The sequence below is a fragment of the Abramis brama genome (assembly GCF_963993115.1).
Source record: "Abramis brama genome assembly, chromosome: 1".
NCBI classification, from domain to species: Eukaryota; Metazoa; Chordata; class Actinopteri; order Cypriniformes; family Leuciscidae; genus Abramis; species Abramis brama.
In genome coordinates this window covers 48,115,244-48,135,551 of record NC_139963.1, presented here as the reverse complement: position 1 = coordinate 48,135,551, position 20,308 = coordinate 48,115,244, and the positions used below count along the sequence as shown (strand labels likewise).

The window sequence follows — 20,308 nt, the reverse complement described above, 5'->3', positions numbered from 1 at the left end:
TTTAGGTCAAACTGTTCTTGTCTGTCAGTCATATAATGCAGGTCGATGGTCACTGTCTCAAAACACAAGCACAGAGTCCAAATTAAAACAATTTCCCATCGTCCAAATGAAACAATTCCCCATCATAAGTACACATTGATGGCCTAAGACACGAAACGAGCGGTTTGTGTGAGAAAACGAACAGTATTTATATCGTTGTTATCTCTTGAAAACAGCACACGTCCAAATGATCTGACGGCGCGGGCGGGTATAGATATATACATAGATGTCGCCTTGGCTACGGTTTCGTTCCAATGAACTGCAGTAGCGAAGGCGACATCTAGTGTATACATGTATACCCGCCCGCGGGCGGGTATAGATATATACACTAGATGTCGCTTGGCTACGGTTTCGTTCCAATGAACTGCAGTAGCGAAGGCGACATCTAGTGTATATATCTATACCCGCCCGCGCCCTCAGATCATTTGGATGTGTGCTGTTTTCAAGAGATAACAACGATATAAATACTGTTCGTTTTCTCACACAAACTGCTCGTTTCGTGTCTTAGGCCATCAATGTGTACTTATGATGGGGAATTGTTTCATTTGGACGATGGGAAATTGTTTTAATTTGGACTCTGTGCTTGTGTTTTGAGACAGTGACCATCGACCTGCATTATATGACTGACAGACAAGAACGGTTTGACCTAAAAATATTAAAATTGAAACTACTGCGGAAACAAAGAGACCTACATCTTGGATGCCCTTGAGGTAAGCTAAAACATATCAAAAATTAATTTCAAAGTGAACTATCCCTTTAAGGAAATACACTGTAGCCTACATTGTAAAAAAAAAAAAATGGTCACACTGATAATAATCATAAATGTTTCTTTAGCAGCAAATCATCATATTAGAATGATTTCTGAAGGATCATGTGACACTGAAGACTGGACATTTTGCAAGTTTTTAATCTCAGACCTCATTAAAAACAATGAATGACCAATAACGCCTTACGCTCACCAATTAAAAAAATATGGACTCATCTGTTTATGAAAGGTTTAAGTTCTAATTTGACTTATGTTTACACGCCTAGTCCATAATATTCAATGCTTCCCCATCAGAGGCTCTGTTCTTTATTTTGATATAGCCTATTGTATGTTCAGAGCGGTCTGAGTTTTGTTAAAATGATCATTTTTTTTTTACAAACTTTAAAAAAAATAATTAGTTCTTTTATTCATTTATTTTTTAAATGCTGATGGGGAAAGAGTTAAAGGACCTGAAGGAACAGCGCAGGTGTGTGGCGTCTGAGCAGAAATGCAGCAAGGGAATAAAACAACTTGTAGACATTTTTGCCTGATAGATTACAGTGTGTTCGGGGAAACTCTGTTTTGTCTTCCCCTATTATTACCAACACAGAGGGATGTACTATCTCCCCAGGTTTATTTACTCTATGAATGTAGAGGTTTTTCATCTGATGATTTTAATGTTAAATATGCAGATGATACGGCAATTGTTGGTTTGATCTCTGAAGATGAAGTGGAGTATCGTAGATGTGTGGATGAGTTTGTTGAATGGAGTCAATCCAGTTCCTTTGAATGCGGCCTATACGGTCCTTCTTTAAAGGCCACGAATGACAGAACGAGTTGATCCTTTGCAGCCTATAGCCTATCCCGTGCCAGTGACGCCAGGATTTATTTAATTTTTTAAAAGAAAATGCCGGGTGATAGTTCTGTGGCGGCCGAGGAATATGCTTTTTATTGTGTTTTGATTTACTCAAATAGCTAGCGAAACAAGTGTTAAAAGCCAAGGGTCTTTCTTTCTTAAAAATGTGAACCACTCCAGGACTTTGCTTGTTATGTGGCCTGAGGCAAAACTTGTTCTAATATTTCGTTTTGATTTTGGGAGCAAATAGCAGACAGCTGAGTTTATTAAAATAAGTGCCGAAAATGTATTTAAAAGTATTTATTTACCGGGGTGAAAAACTCGGCCAGTATGGCTTGGAGGTAAAAAGCAACTACCCATTTGTAATATTTCCATTAGGCTCTCTTGTGTATTATAACAATTAGGCCTCACTCTGTACAAAGCCCACAACAACAAGACAACTAGATAAGGCAATAGTTTTTCGCTTTATTGTTTTTTTGTAGTCCTGTCATGCAAGCTGTCTACCAATGTTTTATACGGTGGCCGAGAGAGCTCAACGCGCTGCAACTGAAGAAAACACATGCAAATAGAAAAAGCACCCGCATATTAAGAAAACATCGGTAACACTTTACTTGAAGGGGTGTGCATAAGACTGACATGACACCGTCATAATCATGACATGACACATGTCATGAATATGAAGGAGGTTTTATGCATGTTTATGACAACTATCATTAAGTGTCATTCGCTCAGTTATGACATTTTTAATGGAAATATGACATTGTGTGAGATGTCTTTGTTATGGCATTACTAAAACAACACAACCTGTCATAAATATGTCATAAACATGACATAGCAGATTAATTATCAAACTTAAGAAACCACTTAGCTTTATGGGTTAACATTTCATTAAACTGTCATGTGGTTGGTTTTGACATTGGCTGTCATGAAGCCATTATAACATTTTAATGACAAATTAAATTTGTACCACTGTAGTTGAGGTCAAGAAAAACATTCATGACACAGTTATAATGGCCTCATGACAGCCAATGTCAAAACCAACCACCTGGCAGTTTAATGAAATGTTAACCCATAAAGCAAAGTGGTTTCTTAAGTTTGATAATTAATCTGATATGTCATGTTTATGACATATTTATTACAATTTATGTTGTCTTGGTAATGTCAAGTTGTCATGACAAAGACACTGACAGGTTATGATGTATTGGTTTATGTCAAGTTGTTATAACAAAGACATCTCAAACAATGTCATATTTGCATTAAAAATGTCATAACTGAGCGAATGACACTTAATGACAGTTGTCATAAACATGCATAAGACTGTAGCGACAATGCCTGACATGCGGTCACATGCTGTTCCAATTAGTAAATCCTTGTCTCCAAACACATCCTTCGTTGTCTTTTCAGACAACGGGTCTGTGCATGGTGCCGCTAAGTCTGCCATGAACAGTCAAAATTGCAATCTGTTGTTCCCCAGAGGGACATTTTAGTCACCAAAGGAACCCTGTTCTGCACAATCCGTTCTAAAACCCCCATGTCAGCATGGACTCCCTGTGACTTTACAACCTCATGACCCACACACACACACACACACCCACACACACAAAACCTCCTTTGAGTGCAACTCCATATAGAAAGATGGCTCTTGAATGTATACCTTCCGATATGTGTGTGATTAGCTTTGCTTTATAATAGAAGTGTGGTTTGCTAGAGTATAAGTTTGAATTCTAAATGTTCACTGAAAGAAGTTCATCAATAGTGTCTTGTGGTAACCCTACCTCAGACCATAAAACTTTACAACCCATGAAAGCAGACATTCCAACGCACACACACACAAACACACTCGTGGACTTTGAAACATACACTTCCACACATGCGATCCAATAGCCATGTTTTCGATATGTATTTTTATGTGTGTATAATTTCCATGGCAGATTGAGATTTTCTATGTTCTATCATAGAAATTAATGGACTCTTAAGATGCTCAGAATCCTACATTAGAAATGCATATCTGTATTTCCCATATTCTGTACATATCCATGTCTAGTATCATTCTAATCGTAGTGATCCCACGGAATTGCATATATGTATGAGATTACAATGAAATGTATTCTTATGGGTATTATCTTTTCTGAAAGAGAAAATACGAATTCCATCTCTCACATGACAAAGTCAAAGTAGGCGTTTCTTCTTCACACAAAGAAAATGTTCCCGCTGTCAGTTAAGGAGATCTGATTGGATGTTGTCCCCAACAGGAGGGTGTAAACAAGTGTCTTTAAAAAGCAAGAGACCCTGTTTCCCCCCTCTCTCTCTCTCTTCTCTCATCGATCCCACTTCCTCGCTTCTCCACGTGCAGCGCTGCTCCGGTTGGACAGGCATCGCCTTGGCCTCTGGGACACATGGCCCGCGTCATGTAAAAGCCTGCCGTCTTTGCAACCAAGATTTGCAACCTCTCCCGTCCCGGGAGACGAACTTTCTCGGTAACATTACAGTCAGTAAGCCTTTTAAACTTCCGCGGCACTGGAAGACGCAGCGGAAAACAGGACACACCCTCGCTTCCTGCTTCAGCCTCGCCCGAACAGAGAACGAACGTGCAAGTAACTTTAAAACCCTCTCTGAAAGCTGCTTTCCAGGAGTCTCGTGAACTTAGGTTTCTGTATGTAATAATTACTAATTTTCTCTTCTCTTCTCTTTCTTTCCTTCATTTCAGTCTGATCACTTATGTTATTGTTTGGTTAAATGTGTGTTTGCTTTATTGTTTGTATTTTTACGTACGTTTGTATTTGTAGCTCATATAACCTTTAGTTTTACATGTATTAAAATCCATATATCCTTTTAACTGTCTCTGTATTTGAAAGCCCACTTTTATAAAGTCAATGAGACAAAAGATCTTGCTACACGCTCGATAGACTACAGTGAGTAGTTTTAATTAATAAACTCAGAAAGTTTTATGTCTGTGGCCAGGACATAAACTTCCTTGAAGTTTGTGAATACCTCTTCTTAACTGTACTGATCTTACCTTTACTCGCTGGACGAATTAAAGGTTGGACAGACCAGTTACAGAACAAGGTAATCTCGGTAATTGATAAAATAAATGTACATGCGACTTATGAATTATGACCATGAGTCATAAATATTAATATTCCCAGAATTCCCTATATTCTTGAGCTAATTCAAATTAACCCAAAGTCGTATTCGTTACAAGACCTCCTTCATATTTATGACATCTGCCATGTCATGATTATGAAGGAGTCATGTCAGTCTTATGCACACCCCTTCAAGTAAAGTGTAACCAAAACATATTTATCAGTTTCACAACACAAGTGCTGCAAAAGTTCACAACACAACACTTACTTCTGTCTCCCTCCCCGATGTGGCTGAATCACCAGTTGGAAAAATCTGTTTTTCCCAACTTCCTAAAAATAATAAGAACATTTGTGCATTATTTCAGAAAGAAATTGTTTCTATTCCAAATGTTACTTTTTATTGGAACTGATTTGTTAGTGACATTGAATGCAAAAAGGTTTGGATGATTCCTCCAAGATACTTGATAGTAAACAAGGTGAAAGAAGTGTCGTTCAGAATAATTCACAGATATTACCCTGCTAATCATTACATGGTTAAATTTAAAAGAGACATTAATACAAACTGTTCTTTTTGTGAAGACCACCCAGAAACTGCTTTGCACCTCTTTTGGTTTTGCTCACACATACAGCAAAAACTCCAGTGTTAAATTAACACTACTCTAGACAGGGCACAATGAGAGTGAGGCATGAAACAGTTCAAATAACAGGGCAGAGCAGACGACACAGTGACAGACAGGGAGGATGACCACTGAGACAAACGACTGGAACTTGACTGGAAAAAAAAACTTGCAGGTTAACTGCAAAGAGAAATTAAATTAAACCAAATACACAACTAGAACAAGTTTTAACATTTATTTGCAACTGTTTAACAAACACATTGTCACAGCAGTCAGAGAAAACAATCATATCATAAGAGTTAAGAGCCCAACTAATGGAAACACCGATCATCATTATGGTGACTTAAAAACCCCCACAAAAAAAACAAAAAAACATTACAATTAAACCCTCTGTTAATTCTCAAAAAGAGCTTCTGTAGACGTCTGACAGAAATAAAGTAAATAAAGTCAGTCTGGTTAGTAATAAGTGAAGCTGGTAATGCTGTTTGTGGAGTTGTTTAATCCTCCTCTGCTGAGATCTTCACAGATTTAATGTCTTCTTTTCTCTTCAGTGTTCATTTAACACTCATATTTTAACACTGGAGTTTTTGCTGTGTAGGATAACATTCTCTGAAAACATCCTCAAAATGTTACAGTTAAAACATTATATCTTAGTTTAAATTTAACCTAAAGAATACATTGATTTTATTGATATCTAATCAATAAAATTGAGGCAACAGATTACAAGCAATATTATTAATTAAATTTAACAAATTAGAATTGAGTAATAATGAATCAAATTAATTCCTTAAAAGTTAACCATTTAAAATGAGTACAATTTACAAAATATCTTTTATTGCCAACATTGAAGACACCTGGTGTTAACAAGCAGAATCACTGAAGGAGAAAACCATAATTAATTATTACTCAATTCTAATTTGTTAAATTTAATTAATAATATTGCTTGTAATCTGTTGCCTCAATTTTATTGATTAGATATCAATAAAATCAATGTATTCTTTTTTACAGAAGCTTGTGTTCTGCAAGTGAACGGCGCCTTGTGGTGCCATCATCCCAAAGAGACACAAAACCACTTTCACTGACCTTTCCCTGGACTGTTCCCTGCTAGTGGAATGAGCGCAACTCAAAACATTTTCAAGAAACTGCTAAAGATCCATCTTTTTCATAAACACTTGACCCAATAATACTAAATCTTTGTTTTAATTTAAAAATAAAAAAATAAAAAAATAAACACTTGATATGTGTACTGTGCTACACTAACTGGGACTTGTCACTGCACTTGTTGCTTTCATTGTTCTCTTAATTTCTATGTCACTTTGGATAAAATGTAATTGTAAAATAATAAGTTATATTATAAAGGTATACAGCAAATGTCTTTTAATGTGGATATTTTTACGTGTTCTAAATTATATACTAAGCTTGTATTTCCTATCATTCACTATCTTGATGTTCAGTGTTTGTGCAGTTACTAATACTGTAAATGTGCAGGTATTCTGTACTTATACGTTTAGTTATTTTAACAGAAATTGACTGTAAATTTGCTATTATTAAGTAGTTAATTAGAGATTGGTCAAAGTTGTGAAATTGGATCTGCAAAAATTAAAACTAAATATATAAACTTTGTATTTGAATTTATGTACTTATTGCATTTTTATAACTTCATAGTTATTTTACACAGAAAAACTATATATTAAAAGATAATTACTGTAGATAGACAGCATTATTATAAAATAACTTTATAAAACCCTAAATTTACAGTTTAACCGTAAAGTTAAATGTTTTTTAATGTAATTTGACATCATTTATCCGTTTTTCCAAATTATTTATTTTGTAGAATATCAGTAATAAACCGTAATTATAGGATTACAGTGTTTTATAGGAAAACAGTGATTACTGTTTTTTTACAGTGTATCTCTGTTTTTTTCCTGACAGTATTTTTCTGTTTTTAAACAGACATTTTCTGCCGCCCCTGCTGCCAGAAAATTACGGTTTTTTTACGGGTTGACAAGCCTTTCTCTTGTCATTAAGTTATTCTGGGACACCTCTGTTAGCCCAACATCTCGATTCAGACTCTATCTCCTGAAAGATATAACATAAAGTTGAGCTCTCTGTAAGACATCTCTTAGTCATTAATCATTCGGCTCCTTCTTAAACACTCTTCAGTTTTTGCTTCTCAAGTTCTTGTTTTATGTGTTAGAAGATTTTTCTCTTTAAATTGGGCTTTATTCCCCTTCTAAAAAACTACTAACACATATTCCCCTTCTGTCAAGGGTTTTCTTAATTCGTATACTTACGGTGTTAGATATCCAAGGCATTGCCAACAAATTGACATTATTTGTTTACAGCCTCATTTACTTGCTCTGCCATGTCCAGTCTCATTTCATATTTAGCTTTGTATCATATATGACACACGTTATTGAACACTTTTTTTCACATTCAACTTTGCTTACTTTATTCTCTTTAACTTTGCTCCATCCAGAGACACGTTATCAGTAGTTTTATTACCCCGTAAATCTGCATTCTTGCTGTCACTCACACACACACACACACACACACACACACACACACACACACACACACACACACACACACACACACACACACACACACAAGAATGAGTTTGTTGTTTGTTGTTTACTTACTATATATATCTTAGTAAGTAAATCTTTAAAAGGTTTAGTTGATAATCATGTTTAATTTACATTGCGTCTTTCCCAAACTCAAGGACGCTTCACAATAACAGTAAAGAACAAACAATCAGTTCATACTTAGATGGACAAGATACATTTGCCCAGTCTAAGAAATGAGCGATTGCAGTTACATATCATATTACAATTAAAATACAAACAGTAACAAAAACAACACTATTTACAGTTATATTATTAATACTATCAGTAACAAGTAGTTAATTCGTATTATCCAATTTTATCTACACAACCTGACGTTTGTCATTGTATTGTTTATTTTTCTCTTTATCTTTTTAATTTACATTAGTTAAATTATTATAATTTAATGTCTCCTCAATCTTTATCCCATCTTATATCCTTATGATTTGCTGTAAAAAACTTTTTTTCGTACTGCACATTTTTCAATTACATTTTTCTGCTGCAAATCGCAAAGCTTTGTGCAAAACAGTTTGTTTTCCGAAATAACCGCTACTTTCTTCTGACAAAGTATGTTATATTATCAATCCTATTATTCTCGGGTCTAAAGCATTCTGTCAGTCACTCCTCTATTGCTTTTGAGCAGTTTTATAGGGTTTTGTCATGTATCCTGAGTCAAATAATGTGTTTCTAACAGCAGACACTCAGAATAAAGTGAGATGATCTGCTGATGATCCTGAACAGCTTGTTGAATGAGTGTTGATAGTCTGAGGCTCATCAATATTAACAGATCTGCTGAAAACACTCTTTATTTTGTTGTAATATCAAGAAAATGCAATTACCTGCCTCCTTGTTTATTGTAGATGCCTTTTTGTTACACATATTTAGCCAATGTATTGGATATAATTCATTGCATTCAATGTTGTTATTTATTTTGTTTGTAAAAGATGGCTTATATTGTTTTGGCATAGATGTACAGTAATTAGTTATGTATGTATATGTGACTGTGCCAGCCCATGTTGAGAGGAGCAGAAAAGTGCGATTATGTGTGTGCGCTATAGAGGACTCCTAGAACTTTAAATGAACTCAGTCATCTTAGTTGAGTTTACTGGAGTTAAAGGACAGTTAGAGGTGGACCGCTTGCACCTGACTGGAGAAGGATCTGGGAAACTTTGGAGGAGTTTGGAGGAGTGCCAACCTAACGCCTGTTTTAACCCTTAAAGAACATTTTTGGGGCGCCTGACTCACCTGTAATTGTCTTTGTTTTTCTAACCTATTCTAGCAGCAAGCATCAAGTGCCATATATCATTTTAAACAGGAGAACCTAAAGTTTCCATCTAGCTCATTTAAAGTCCCAGTTTTACATTTATTTTGTCAGAGAATTTATGAAATTAACAGAATTTTAAGAAAAACGGCAGCAAAAAATGTGGTGTTTTCAGTGTGAACTCAAACAGAACTTCCTGAAGTTTAGTTTTATTTCCTTTAGAAAGTTAGACTTGGTTGTTTTAGACTTCCAGATGAAATTTTGTCTACATTTAACAATCCCTCAGCAAGTTATAGCCATTTATTATAATATTATTCTAGGCGTTTTTGAGTATAAACAGGTGTATTACATTTACTGACAATGTAGATTGTGTCCAAAAAGTTGTTATATTACAACAGAGCACTGAAGCAAACATTTTTCTTCAGAAAATTGTGTTATAATTTGAACGTAAACAACAAATGCAAACAATATAACAAGTAATGACAAAGTGCAATATAAATACTAACAATACAAAATTCAGAGTGTAAATGAACAAATGGTTCAAATAATTTTCACAAACTAAATACAAAAAGAAATAAACAGTGCAAATGAAGAAATGGTTCATTGAGGGTAATATACTGAGTGCTAATGAACAAATAGTGCAAATAATCTTCACAAACTAAATACAAATAGATAAATAAACAGTGCAAATGAGACAATCTTCTCAAACTATGTACGTTACATAATATGATAACCATGACAATAGTTCCTGTTTTCACCTCATTTATTATGCTGATGTCTTCAGATCTCCTGTAAATTGACACTTAAAGCTAATTTTATTGGTGTCAAAAGACTGAGGATAATTGTTGGTTTCATAGACTGCAAAAAAAATATGGACGACACCCCTTCGCTCTCTTCCATTGGTGAGAAGTGAAGCCGCCAGTGTCCCGTTATGGCGCTGACATCTTGGGGCTTGAGTCTGCGCAGTAGCGATCTCGGGACCAGACCTGCGCAGTAGTGAGCAGGAAGTAAAGCCGCGAAATCAAGGCCCCGCCCTCACTCTCGGTGTGAAATAATTAATTATAGAAATTTAGATATTAAGTTTAAAGCTCCAATCTCCTCAGTCCTCCGAAGATCCCGAAAGTCTGTTGGTGCTTCAGTTACTACTTCGGTCAGAGAACCTGTCAATCATGACGTCACACCACCGTTTTTATAGCATCAAATAACTAACTAAAAACAAACTTATTTTAAAAACGAACACTTGAATTTACATCAGCGTGATAAAAAACTACAGTAAATGACAGAAACCACCTTCGGAAAAAAGATATTATAAGTGTAATTAAATTGTTTAGTTGGTCTCAAGTCCCGTTGAATAACACGGGAGGCGGGGTTTATGACCTATTCTAGGACCAGTCACCGGGGGGCGATTGAGACGTTTTGGCTTCACTTTTCAGGGCTTGTGCGGCACGCTTGGTTGGTTTCTATATAGAGATACAGACATAAATGCTTAGATATGTCATTTAGTATTAAAACAAACTCAAACTTTGATTTTCAGCTCCTCCTACAGTGAAATTCATCATCAGTGAAGCCCCTCCCACATCAATCACATCATCAGTGAAGCTCCTCCCACAGCAATCACATCATCAGTGAAGCTCCTCCTACTGTAATTCTCCTATAAATGCTGGAATATTCCCATCAGTCTACAAGTGAAGACGGGCATCAAAGCATCAGGAAAAGCTGATATCTGCAAAGACTGAGATTATTAAAGAGGACAGTGAGAACATGAGTGATCCAGAACCCTGCAGGATGAAACACACTGAAGATCCTGAAGAACAAAGAGGTTGGTGTTTATTCTTCATTCATTCATGATGCTGAAGAACATTCCTGTTAGAAACATTCAAGCACTTCTTCACATTTAGATAAACGGGTAAACTATGAAATAGAAGAATATTTTCTTTCTTGTTAGTTAACCACAAATGGTCAGTAAAAGGAGGTTTGAGGAACTGTTGTATTGATTGTCAGCATCAGGTCCAACTAAATATTTTAATGTTTTATTTTACATTTATAACTGGCTCACATTTTTTGCAACCATGTTACCAAACATTTTGACATTTCTCAATATAGTTTGCTGAGTATTGCCACGATTCGATATCGATTGTTTTGGATATACTATATTAGATAAAGTACATGGCAAATGTTCTCAAGGAAAGAAAATCTCTCAAATAATGCTGTAAACTACACATGGGAGTCAGTTTGTACTACATTAATATAATATTGAAGGTTAAAATTGACTGATTTGTATATAAACACTTAAATTACATTCAAGGATTTTTTTTTAAATAATAATAAAGTTATACTAACTTTACAATTACATAATCATATTTCTATAGTGGCTGTCAAAAAAGTTTACTGATTTATTCAAACATGCATCAAATATTGAACATTATAAAATTATAATGAATATGTAATGTGGTGCAAATAATTATCAAAATGCTCCTCTCTAGAATTATTTTTTTCTAGCTGAATAACGAGTTATGGTCACTGAATATGGTTTTTCTTTTTTGTATGATTTATTTATGTTTATGATACATACAGGGTGAAAAGAAAATAAGTAAACAACCAAATAAACAGGTATAAGTCAAGTCACCTTCATTTATATAGCGCTTTTAACAATATAGATTGTTTCAAAGCCGCTTTACAGTGATAATAGGAAATTAAAGTGCCAGAGATTGTTTTTGCTTTTGCTAAAATTAATTCTGCTACAATTAATTCTGAAAGCTGATCTAAATATTTTATACATACACAATTATAACTTGTCATAATTAATTATATATATTTCCCTTTTTGAGCTAATTTGCTAGGGTTGTGTGTGCCACACACACACACACACACACACACACACACACATACTGTCGAACCTTCCATAAAATAATCATTCATAAAGTTCAAAAGGTTGAATCACGGGCTTCATTGCACAGGATATGCACTGTAAGAAATACACTTTGCTTGATGATGCGCTTGCAGTGTGTGTTCTCCCCTGACGGTATTTTCCTTAAAAATGCTCTATGAAGGCATAATTTATGTCATTGGGAATGCAGTGGGATTATATATTAAAAATATGAAACTCAATGACAGACGGCTGCTTTCGATTTCAAATACTAAGGGACTGTTCTTTTTTTATTTAAGGGGCTACCGGAGGAGTTTTGAGATCTGTAGTCAAAAAAGACTTAACTCTCCCTTCGCCAGCAATACATTTTTCTATGACCCTCCAAAATGATTGTGAAAAAAGGCATGACCCTCCCCGATAATTTAGTGATTAGCTACTTCTGTACTGGGCTGGGTTTCCAGATAACGTTGTCTCTTAGCGCTCTACGAAGACTCTTAAGGTATAACTTAACTGAAGGTATACCATTTCTAGGCGTGTTCCCCGAACTATATTTTAGGAAGCTGCTTAAGATATACCTTCTTACGTCCCAGCCAACACAGCCATGTGGGGCCCAAATGGGTTTGACCTGGGCTATCTAACTGGGACCCAGCCAGTTTTGTCCTCGGTTTCCATGTAGGCCCCACATGGGTTTGCCCAGATGAAATGAACACTGCTTAGTGTGCACAGTACAGGCTGTTTAATGTAACACTGAATCAGTGTTGGAGGTAATGAGATAATTAGGTGATTGAATAATGATTGTGCATTAATGATGAACACCTGCTGTTAACAAGCATAATCACTGAAGGAAAGAAAAACACAAGAACTACTTCCAGCCACTGCCTTGGATGAAATCAACTGAAGATAAAATACATTAAATCTCTCAAGATCTCATTAAACAACTCCACAAACAGCATTACCAGCTTCACTTATTACTAACCAGACTGACTTTATTTATGTCAGACGTCTTCAGAAATTCTTATTGAGAATTAACAGAGGTTTAGATGTTGATTACTTATTTGAAAGTAATAGTTTGATTTGATGTTACCATTGTGGCGATCAGTGTGTGCTTTAGTCAGGCTCTTGACTTTTTAACATTAGTTTTTCTCTGGCAGCTGTGTCTGTTTGTTATGGTGAGAACAGCAAGAGAAAATGTAATCAGATGCTGTAAGCCGATTGATGATAAGAATATAGTCATCGTCATGTAGTGGCTTAACTCACTGATATTTTGTGTAAGGTTTGTACGGGTAGTATGTCATTCATTTTGTTTTATTGTTGTGATTCTACAGCAAGAGATCCAGCACAGTTTATTCAGAACATCAAATTATTTTTAAAACCCCATTTACACATGTTGGACTACTGAAAGTTGTATTCGCAAACAGACATCAAGAATCAGCATATGAATCTCAACAATGGTGACATGCTTCATGGTGCAATGCATTCTGGGTGCATCATACGAAACTTATCCATAGCTCCCAGAATGCATTGCACCATGAAGCATGTCACCATTGTTGGGATTCATATGCTGATTCTTGATGTCTGTGTGTGAGCAAGATTAGGAGGAGCCTAAAATATGTAAGTGGTGTTAAAAATCATTTGACGTTCTGATTAAATTCTATTATTCTCTTGCTGTAGAATCACAACAATAAAACAAAATGAATATCATACTACCCGTATGAACCTCACACATAATCAATGAGCTAAGCCACTACATGATGATTATATTCTTATCATCAATCAGCATACAACATCTGATTACATTTTCTCTTGCTGTTCTTGCCATAACAAACAGACACAGCTGCCAGAGAAAAACTAATGTTAAAAAGTCAAGATCCTGACTAAAGCACTCACTGATCGCCACAATGGTAACATCAAATCAAACTATTACTTTCAAATAAGTAATCAACATCTAAACCTCTGTTAATTCTCAATAAGAATTTCTGAAGACGTCTGACATAAATAAAGTCAGTCTGCTTAGTAATAAGTGAAGCTGGTAATGCTGTTTGTGGAGTTGTTTAATGAGATCTTGAGAGATTTAATGTATTTTATCTTCAGTTGATTTCATCCAAGGCAGTGGCTGGAAGTAGTTCTTGTGTTTCTCTTTCCTTCAGTGATTCTGCTTGTTAACAGCAGGTGTTCATCATTAATGCACTATCATTATTCAATCACTTAATTATCTCATTACCTCCAACACTGATTCAGTGTTACATTTAACAGCCTGTACTGTGCACACTAAGCAGTGTTCATTTCATCTGGGCAAACCCATGTGGGGCCTACATGGAAACCGAGGACAAAACTGGCTGGGTCCCAGTTAGATAGCCCAGGTCAAACCCATTTGGGCCCCACATGGCTGTGTTGGCTGGGGTGCGACGTTACCCGGTGCTGTCCGGGGCGATGCTGCTGAATTTGTTGTTATCGATGGCTCGAGAATCAGTTATTCTCTGTTTATGTGAGAAAGCGGTGTTCTTTATAAAAGAAGCACTTCAGAAATAGTTGAAATTGCATTTATTAGGACTTATGGGATGTTATAAAAAATAATCCAAACTATAATAATAGCCTATAATATCCTAGCCTACACATTTTATATGTATATACTACCTACATATCGTCGCTGTCCGATGAAAACCGCGTATGTCCATTTTGCCGATTTTGAGATTTTTCGACGGATAGAATGTCCAGGTTCATTTCCGTATACAGTATGCTTCACATATCTAAATGACCAATGAAAAGTTGTGAAATCATGTCATCTGATTTCCACGTATATCCATTTGGTGTCAAAGCTGTCAATCACGCCGCGTATCTCCCGCTCTGTGGAGGCATCTCGCCGGTCTAAGCGTCTCTGGAAGCTCAGCATTGGATAGCCGAATAACTCTGTGAGGTAAAGTATCAGCAAACGTTTGTTTTTGACAACTGTTCAAGTTCATTATATATTCGCAATATATATTATATATAACTGTTATTTACCAGTAAATGGTCTAGACGAAGTAATTGTCACTGTTTATTGTGGAGATGTTAACGCACGGGTCTGTTAACTTATAAGCAATACTTTTAAGGTAGTCTAATATTTTTTCTGACTAATAAATTACTGACACAGTAAAGGGTAGATTTAAATAAAGAATAACGAATTTTAAATAAAGAAAAACATAATTTAAATAAAGAAAAAAAACTAAAGAAAAAAAAAAGAAAATTTAAAATTTAAAATAAATAAAAATGACATTTAAATAAAGAAAAAACGAAAATTAAATAAAGAAAAACCCAAAATTTAAATAAAGAAAAACGAAATTTAAATAAAGAAAAACGAAATTAAGTTAAATTAAAAACGAGATTAATTTAGATTGATAACGGCTAAAAAGGCTATAGCCATGTTGGGTCCGTGTACTTTTTCGTTCATTCATTATTCTATTTCGGAATGAAAGATGAAATGTAAAAAAAAAGGGTGCAGCTTGTTTTTTTTGTTTGTTTAAAAGAAAAAAACAGAAATGGCTGTATTTTTTTGTACATAGCAGCATACTTTGTTATGATTTTAGTATCATGATTAATAAATGCACGCACAATTATCCGTGAACTTGATTTGAAGCCTTTCAACTTGTTTGTGCAAAATTCAGAATTAAATGAATGTGCAGCAAATTGTACAAATAGAGTCTGTAGGTCTACTATACTGTTGAAAGTATGAAAAGTGAACAGCATGAGTAAGAGGATGCACAATTTGAGACGGGTCAGACATGATTTTGACCACTTCATTAAGTTTTGTTTTGTGAATTTTGAAAGTGAATTTCGTTATGTATAAATTGTATCTTAATTTTAATAAATTTTTCATCAGCCAATTGCCTGTAGTGGATTTAATAAATTAGAAGCAAATATATAGCAGACAATATAATCATGGAGGCGCCAGCGCGGTCACTTGCATTGCACGTTAAGCGCATCTCATCCTAACTTAACGAAACTCAGTGTATGCCTCACACAGACATGAGAATGACATCCAATACACAAAGCTTGAAAATTCTTTAAACGAAATAATTCAAAACGAAAAGAAAAAGGCTACTCTCTGATTATGTATGATTATATGATCATAGCCTAGCCTATTTTGTGAATTGTTCATTCCCGGTTGGCATTGGCACACATTTTGCTGCCCTTACAAAAGTGCCTACCCAGCTAACAGGGAACGTTCCCAGAACTTTCACTAACGTTCTTTAAAAGTTGTGTAAATGTTAGTACAAAACGTGATTAAAATAATGTTTTCGGAACGTTCATACAACGTTATTAACGTTCTTGTAACGTTGAGAAAAAAACGTTCTTAGAACAAGGTTCTTGGAACGTCTTTATGACGTTATTTTTGATTGATGAACGTTCTCATAACGTTGATAGAAAACGTTCTTAGAACAAGGTTCTTGGAACGTCTTTATGACGTTATTTGTGATTGATGAACATTCTCATAACGTTGATAGAAAACGTTCTTAGAACAAGGTTCTTGGAACGTCTTTATGACGTTATTTGTGATTGATGAACGTTCTCATAACGTTGATATAAAACGTTCTTAGAACAAGGTTCTTGGAACGTCTTTATGACGTTATGTTGTGATGGATGAACGTTCTCATAACGTTGATAGAAAACGTTCTTAGACCAAGGTTCTTGGAACGTTTTTTTGACGTTATTTGTGATTGATGAACGGTTCTCATAATGTTGATAGAAAACGTTCTTAGACCAAGGTTCTTGGAACGTTTTTTTGACGTTATTTGTGATTGATGAACGGTTCTCATAACGTTGATGGAAAACGTTCTTAGAACAAGGTTCTTGGAACGTCTTCATGACGTTATTTGTGATTGATGAACGTTCTCATAACGTTGATAGAAAACGTTCTTAGAACAAGGTTCTTGGAACGTCTTTATGACGTTATTTGTGATTGATGAACATTCTCATAACGTTGATAGAAAACGTTCTTAGAACAAGGTTCTTGGAACGTCTTTATGATGTTATTTGTGATTGATGAACGTTCTCATAACGTTGATAGAAAACGTTGTTAGAACAAGGTTCTTGGAAAGTCTTTATGACAATATTTGTGATTGATGAAAGTTCTCATAACGTTGATAGAAAACGTTCTTGGAACAAGGTTCTTGGAACGTTTTTATTATGTTATGTTGTGATTGATGAACGTTATCATAACGTTGATAGAAAACGTTCTTGGAACAAGGTTCTTGGAACGTCTTTATGATGTTATTTGTGATTGATGAAAGTTCTCATAACGTTGATAGAAAACGTTCTTAGAACAAGGTTCTTGGAACGTCTTTATGACGTTATGTTGTGATGGATGAACGTTCTCATAACGTTAATAAAAAATGTTCTTAGAACAAGGTTCTTGGAACGTCTTTATGATGTTATGTTGTGATGGATGAACGTTCTCATAACACTGATAGAAAACGTTCTTAGAACAAGGTTCTTGGAACGTCTTTATGATGTTATGTTGTGATTGATGAATGTTCTCATAACGTTGATAGAAAATATTCTTAGAACAAGGTTCTTAAAATGTCTTTATGATGTTATGTTGTGATGGATGAACGTTCTCATAACGTTGATAGAAAACGTTCTTAGAACAAGGTTCTTGGAACGTCTTTATGACGTTATTTGTGATTGATGAAAGTTCTCATAACGTTGATAGAAAACGTTCTTAGAACAAGGTTCTTGGAACGTCTTTATGACGTTATGTTGTGATGGATGAACGTTCTCATAACATTGATAGAAAACGTTCTTAGAACAAGGTTCTTGGAACGTCTTTATGATATTATTTGTGATTGATGAAAGTTCTCATAACGTTGATAGAAAACGTTCTTAGAACAAGGTTCTTGGAACGTCTTTATGACGTTATTTGTGATTGATGAAAGTTCTCATAACGTTGATTGAAAACGTTCTTAGAACAAGTTTCTTGGAACGTATTTATGACGTTACGTTGTGATGGATGAAGGTTCTCATAACGTTGATAGAAAACGTTCTTAGAACAAGGTTCTTGGAACGTCTTTATGATGTTATGTTGTGATGGATGAACGTTCTCATAACATTGATAGAAAACGTTCTTAGAACAAGGTTCTTGGAACGTCTTTATGATATTATTTGTGATTGATGAAAGTTCTCATAACGTTGATAGAAAACGTTCTTAGAACAAGGTTCTTGGAACGTCTTTATGATGTTATGTTGTGATTGATGAACGTTCTCATAAATTTGATAGAAAACGTTCTTAGAACAAGGTTCTTGGAACGTCTTTATGACGTTATTTGTGCTGGATGAAAGTTCTCATAACGTTGATAGAAAACGTTCTTAGAACAAGGTTCTTGGAACGTCTTTATGACGTTATGTTGTGATGGATGAACGTTCTCATAACGTTGATAGAAAATGTTCTTAGAACAAGGTTCTTGGAACGTCTTTATGACGTTATGTTGTGATGGATGAACGTTCTCATAACGTTGATAGAAAATGTTCTTAGAACAAGGTTCTTGGAATGTCTTTATGACGTTATGTTGTGATGGATGAAAGTTCTCATAACGTTGATAGAAAACGTTCTTAGAACAAGGTTCTTGGAACGTCTTTATGACGTTATTTGTGATTGATGAACGTTCTCATAACGTTGATAGAAAACATTCTTAGAACAAGGTTCTTGGAACGTCTTTATGACGTTATGTTGTGATGGATGAACGTTCTCATAACATTGATAGAAAACGTTCTTAGAACAAGGTTCTTGGAACGTCTTTATGATATTATTTGTGATTGATGAAAGTTCTCATAACGTTGATAGAAAACGTTCTTAGAACAAGGTTCTTGGAACGTCTTTATGACGTTATTTGTGATTGATGAAAGTTCTCATAACGTTGATTGAAAACATTCTTGGAACGTCTTTATGATGTTATGTTGTGATGGATGAACGTTCTCATAACATTGATAGAAAACGTTCTTAGAACAAGGTTCTTGGAACGTCTTTATGATATTATTTGTGATTGATGAAAGTTCTCATAACGTTGATAGAAAACGTTCTTAGAACAAGGTTCTTGGAACGTCTTTATGATATTATTTGTGATTGATGAAAGTTCTCATAACGTTGATAGAAAACGTTCTTAGAACAAGGTTCTTGGAACGTCTTTATGACATTATGTTGTGATTAATGAAAGTTCTCATAACGTTGATAGAAAATGTTCTTAGAACAAGGTTCTTGGAACGTCTTTATGATGTTATGTTGTGATTGATGAACGTTCTCATAAAGTTGATAGAAAACGTTCTTAGAACAAGGTTCTTGGAACGTCTTTATGACGTTATGTTGTGATGGATGAACGTTGTCATAACGTTGATAGAAAACGTTCTTAGAACAAGGTTCTTGGAACGTCTTTATGACGTTATGTTGTGATGGATGAACGTTCTCATAACGTTGATAGAAAATGTTCTTAGAACAAGGTTCTTGGAACGTCTTTATGACGTTATGTTGTGATGGATGAAAGTTCTCATAACGTTGATTTTCTGAATGTTATATTTAGGCTATCATAAAACGTTCTGGGAACATGTTGTTTGCTGAACATTCTCAATGTTAAGTACACTCGTTAACAAATGTGCGCTTCTTAACATTAGTTTACAATCACTAGATTTGTATAATGACTATATCCATATAATCATTTTAAACATCACAGTAGTTTATAACATCACCCCAATAAACCAGCACTATATAGCCTATTAATAAATTAATATTAACTAGTGCAAAATGCCTGTGCAAAATCAGTTTTTTTTTAGTGTTTTTAGTAATTGTTGTTTTGGTGTGTTTGAGTGCTCCTTGTTACAATTACACAGCAAAAGTTCAGTGACATTTTTATTTGTGTATGGTAGAAAGCAAATACTGATCCTGAAATAATGACATAAAACATGTGGAAAATTGAACTACACGATGCAGGGAGCAGACTACACAGTGAACTCTGTGCGCTACGCTTGAGTAAAAACAGTTTGTGAAAAGGCTACTACAAATGATGCCCGTGAAAGAGAATTGTGAACGCATTGAATAGGATATGTTTAGTTGGTGAATAGCATAAGCTACTATTACACAGTAGTGATAACGTTAAGCACACCAGAATGAAATATAATATTCATAAGTAAACAGCATAGCTGACTTACAGATTCAGAACATCCACTAATGAGTAAGCGTGATGATTCAGGGAGCAGGCTACACAGTGAACT

At 35.0% G+C, this 20,308-nt stretch overlaps 1 protein-coding gene across 1 annotated transcript in view; it reads left to right on the top strand.

The window, feature by feature from the left end:
• Positions 1-10,745: 10,745 nt before the first annotated feature.
• LOC311079591 (uncharacterized protein) overlaps positions 10,746-20,308 on the top strand; it is a 29,793-nt gene continuing 20,230 nt past the window's right edge. Inside the window, exon 1 of the mRNA XM_084109163.1 lies at positions 10,746-11,026. Coding sequence (XP_083965289.1) covers positions 10,969-11,026 — 58 coding nt within the window. The 5' untranslated portion in view covers positions 10,746-10,968. The remainder of the gene's footprint in view (positions 11,027-20,308) is intronic.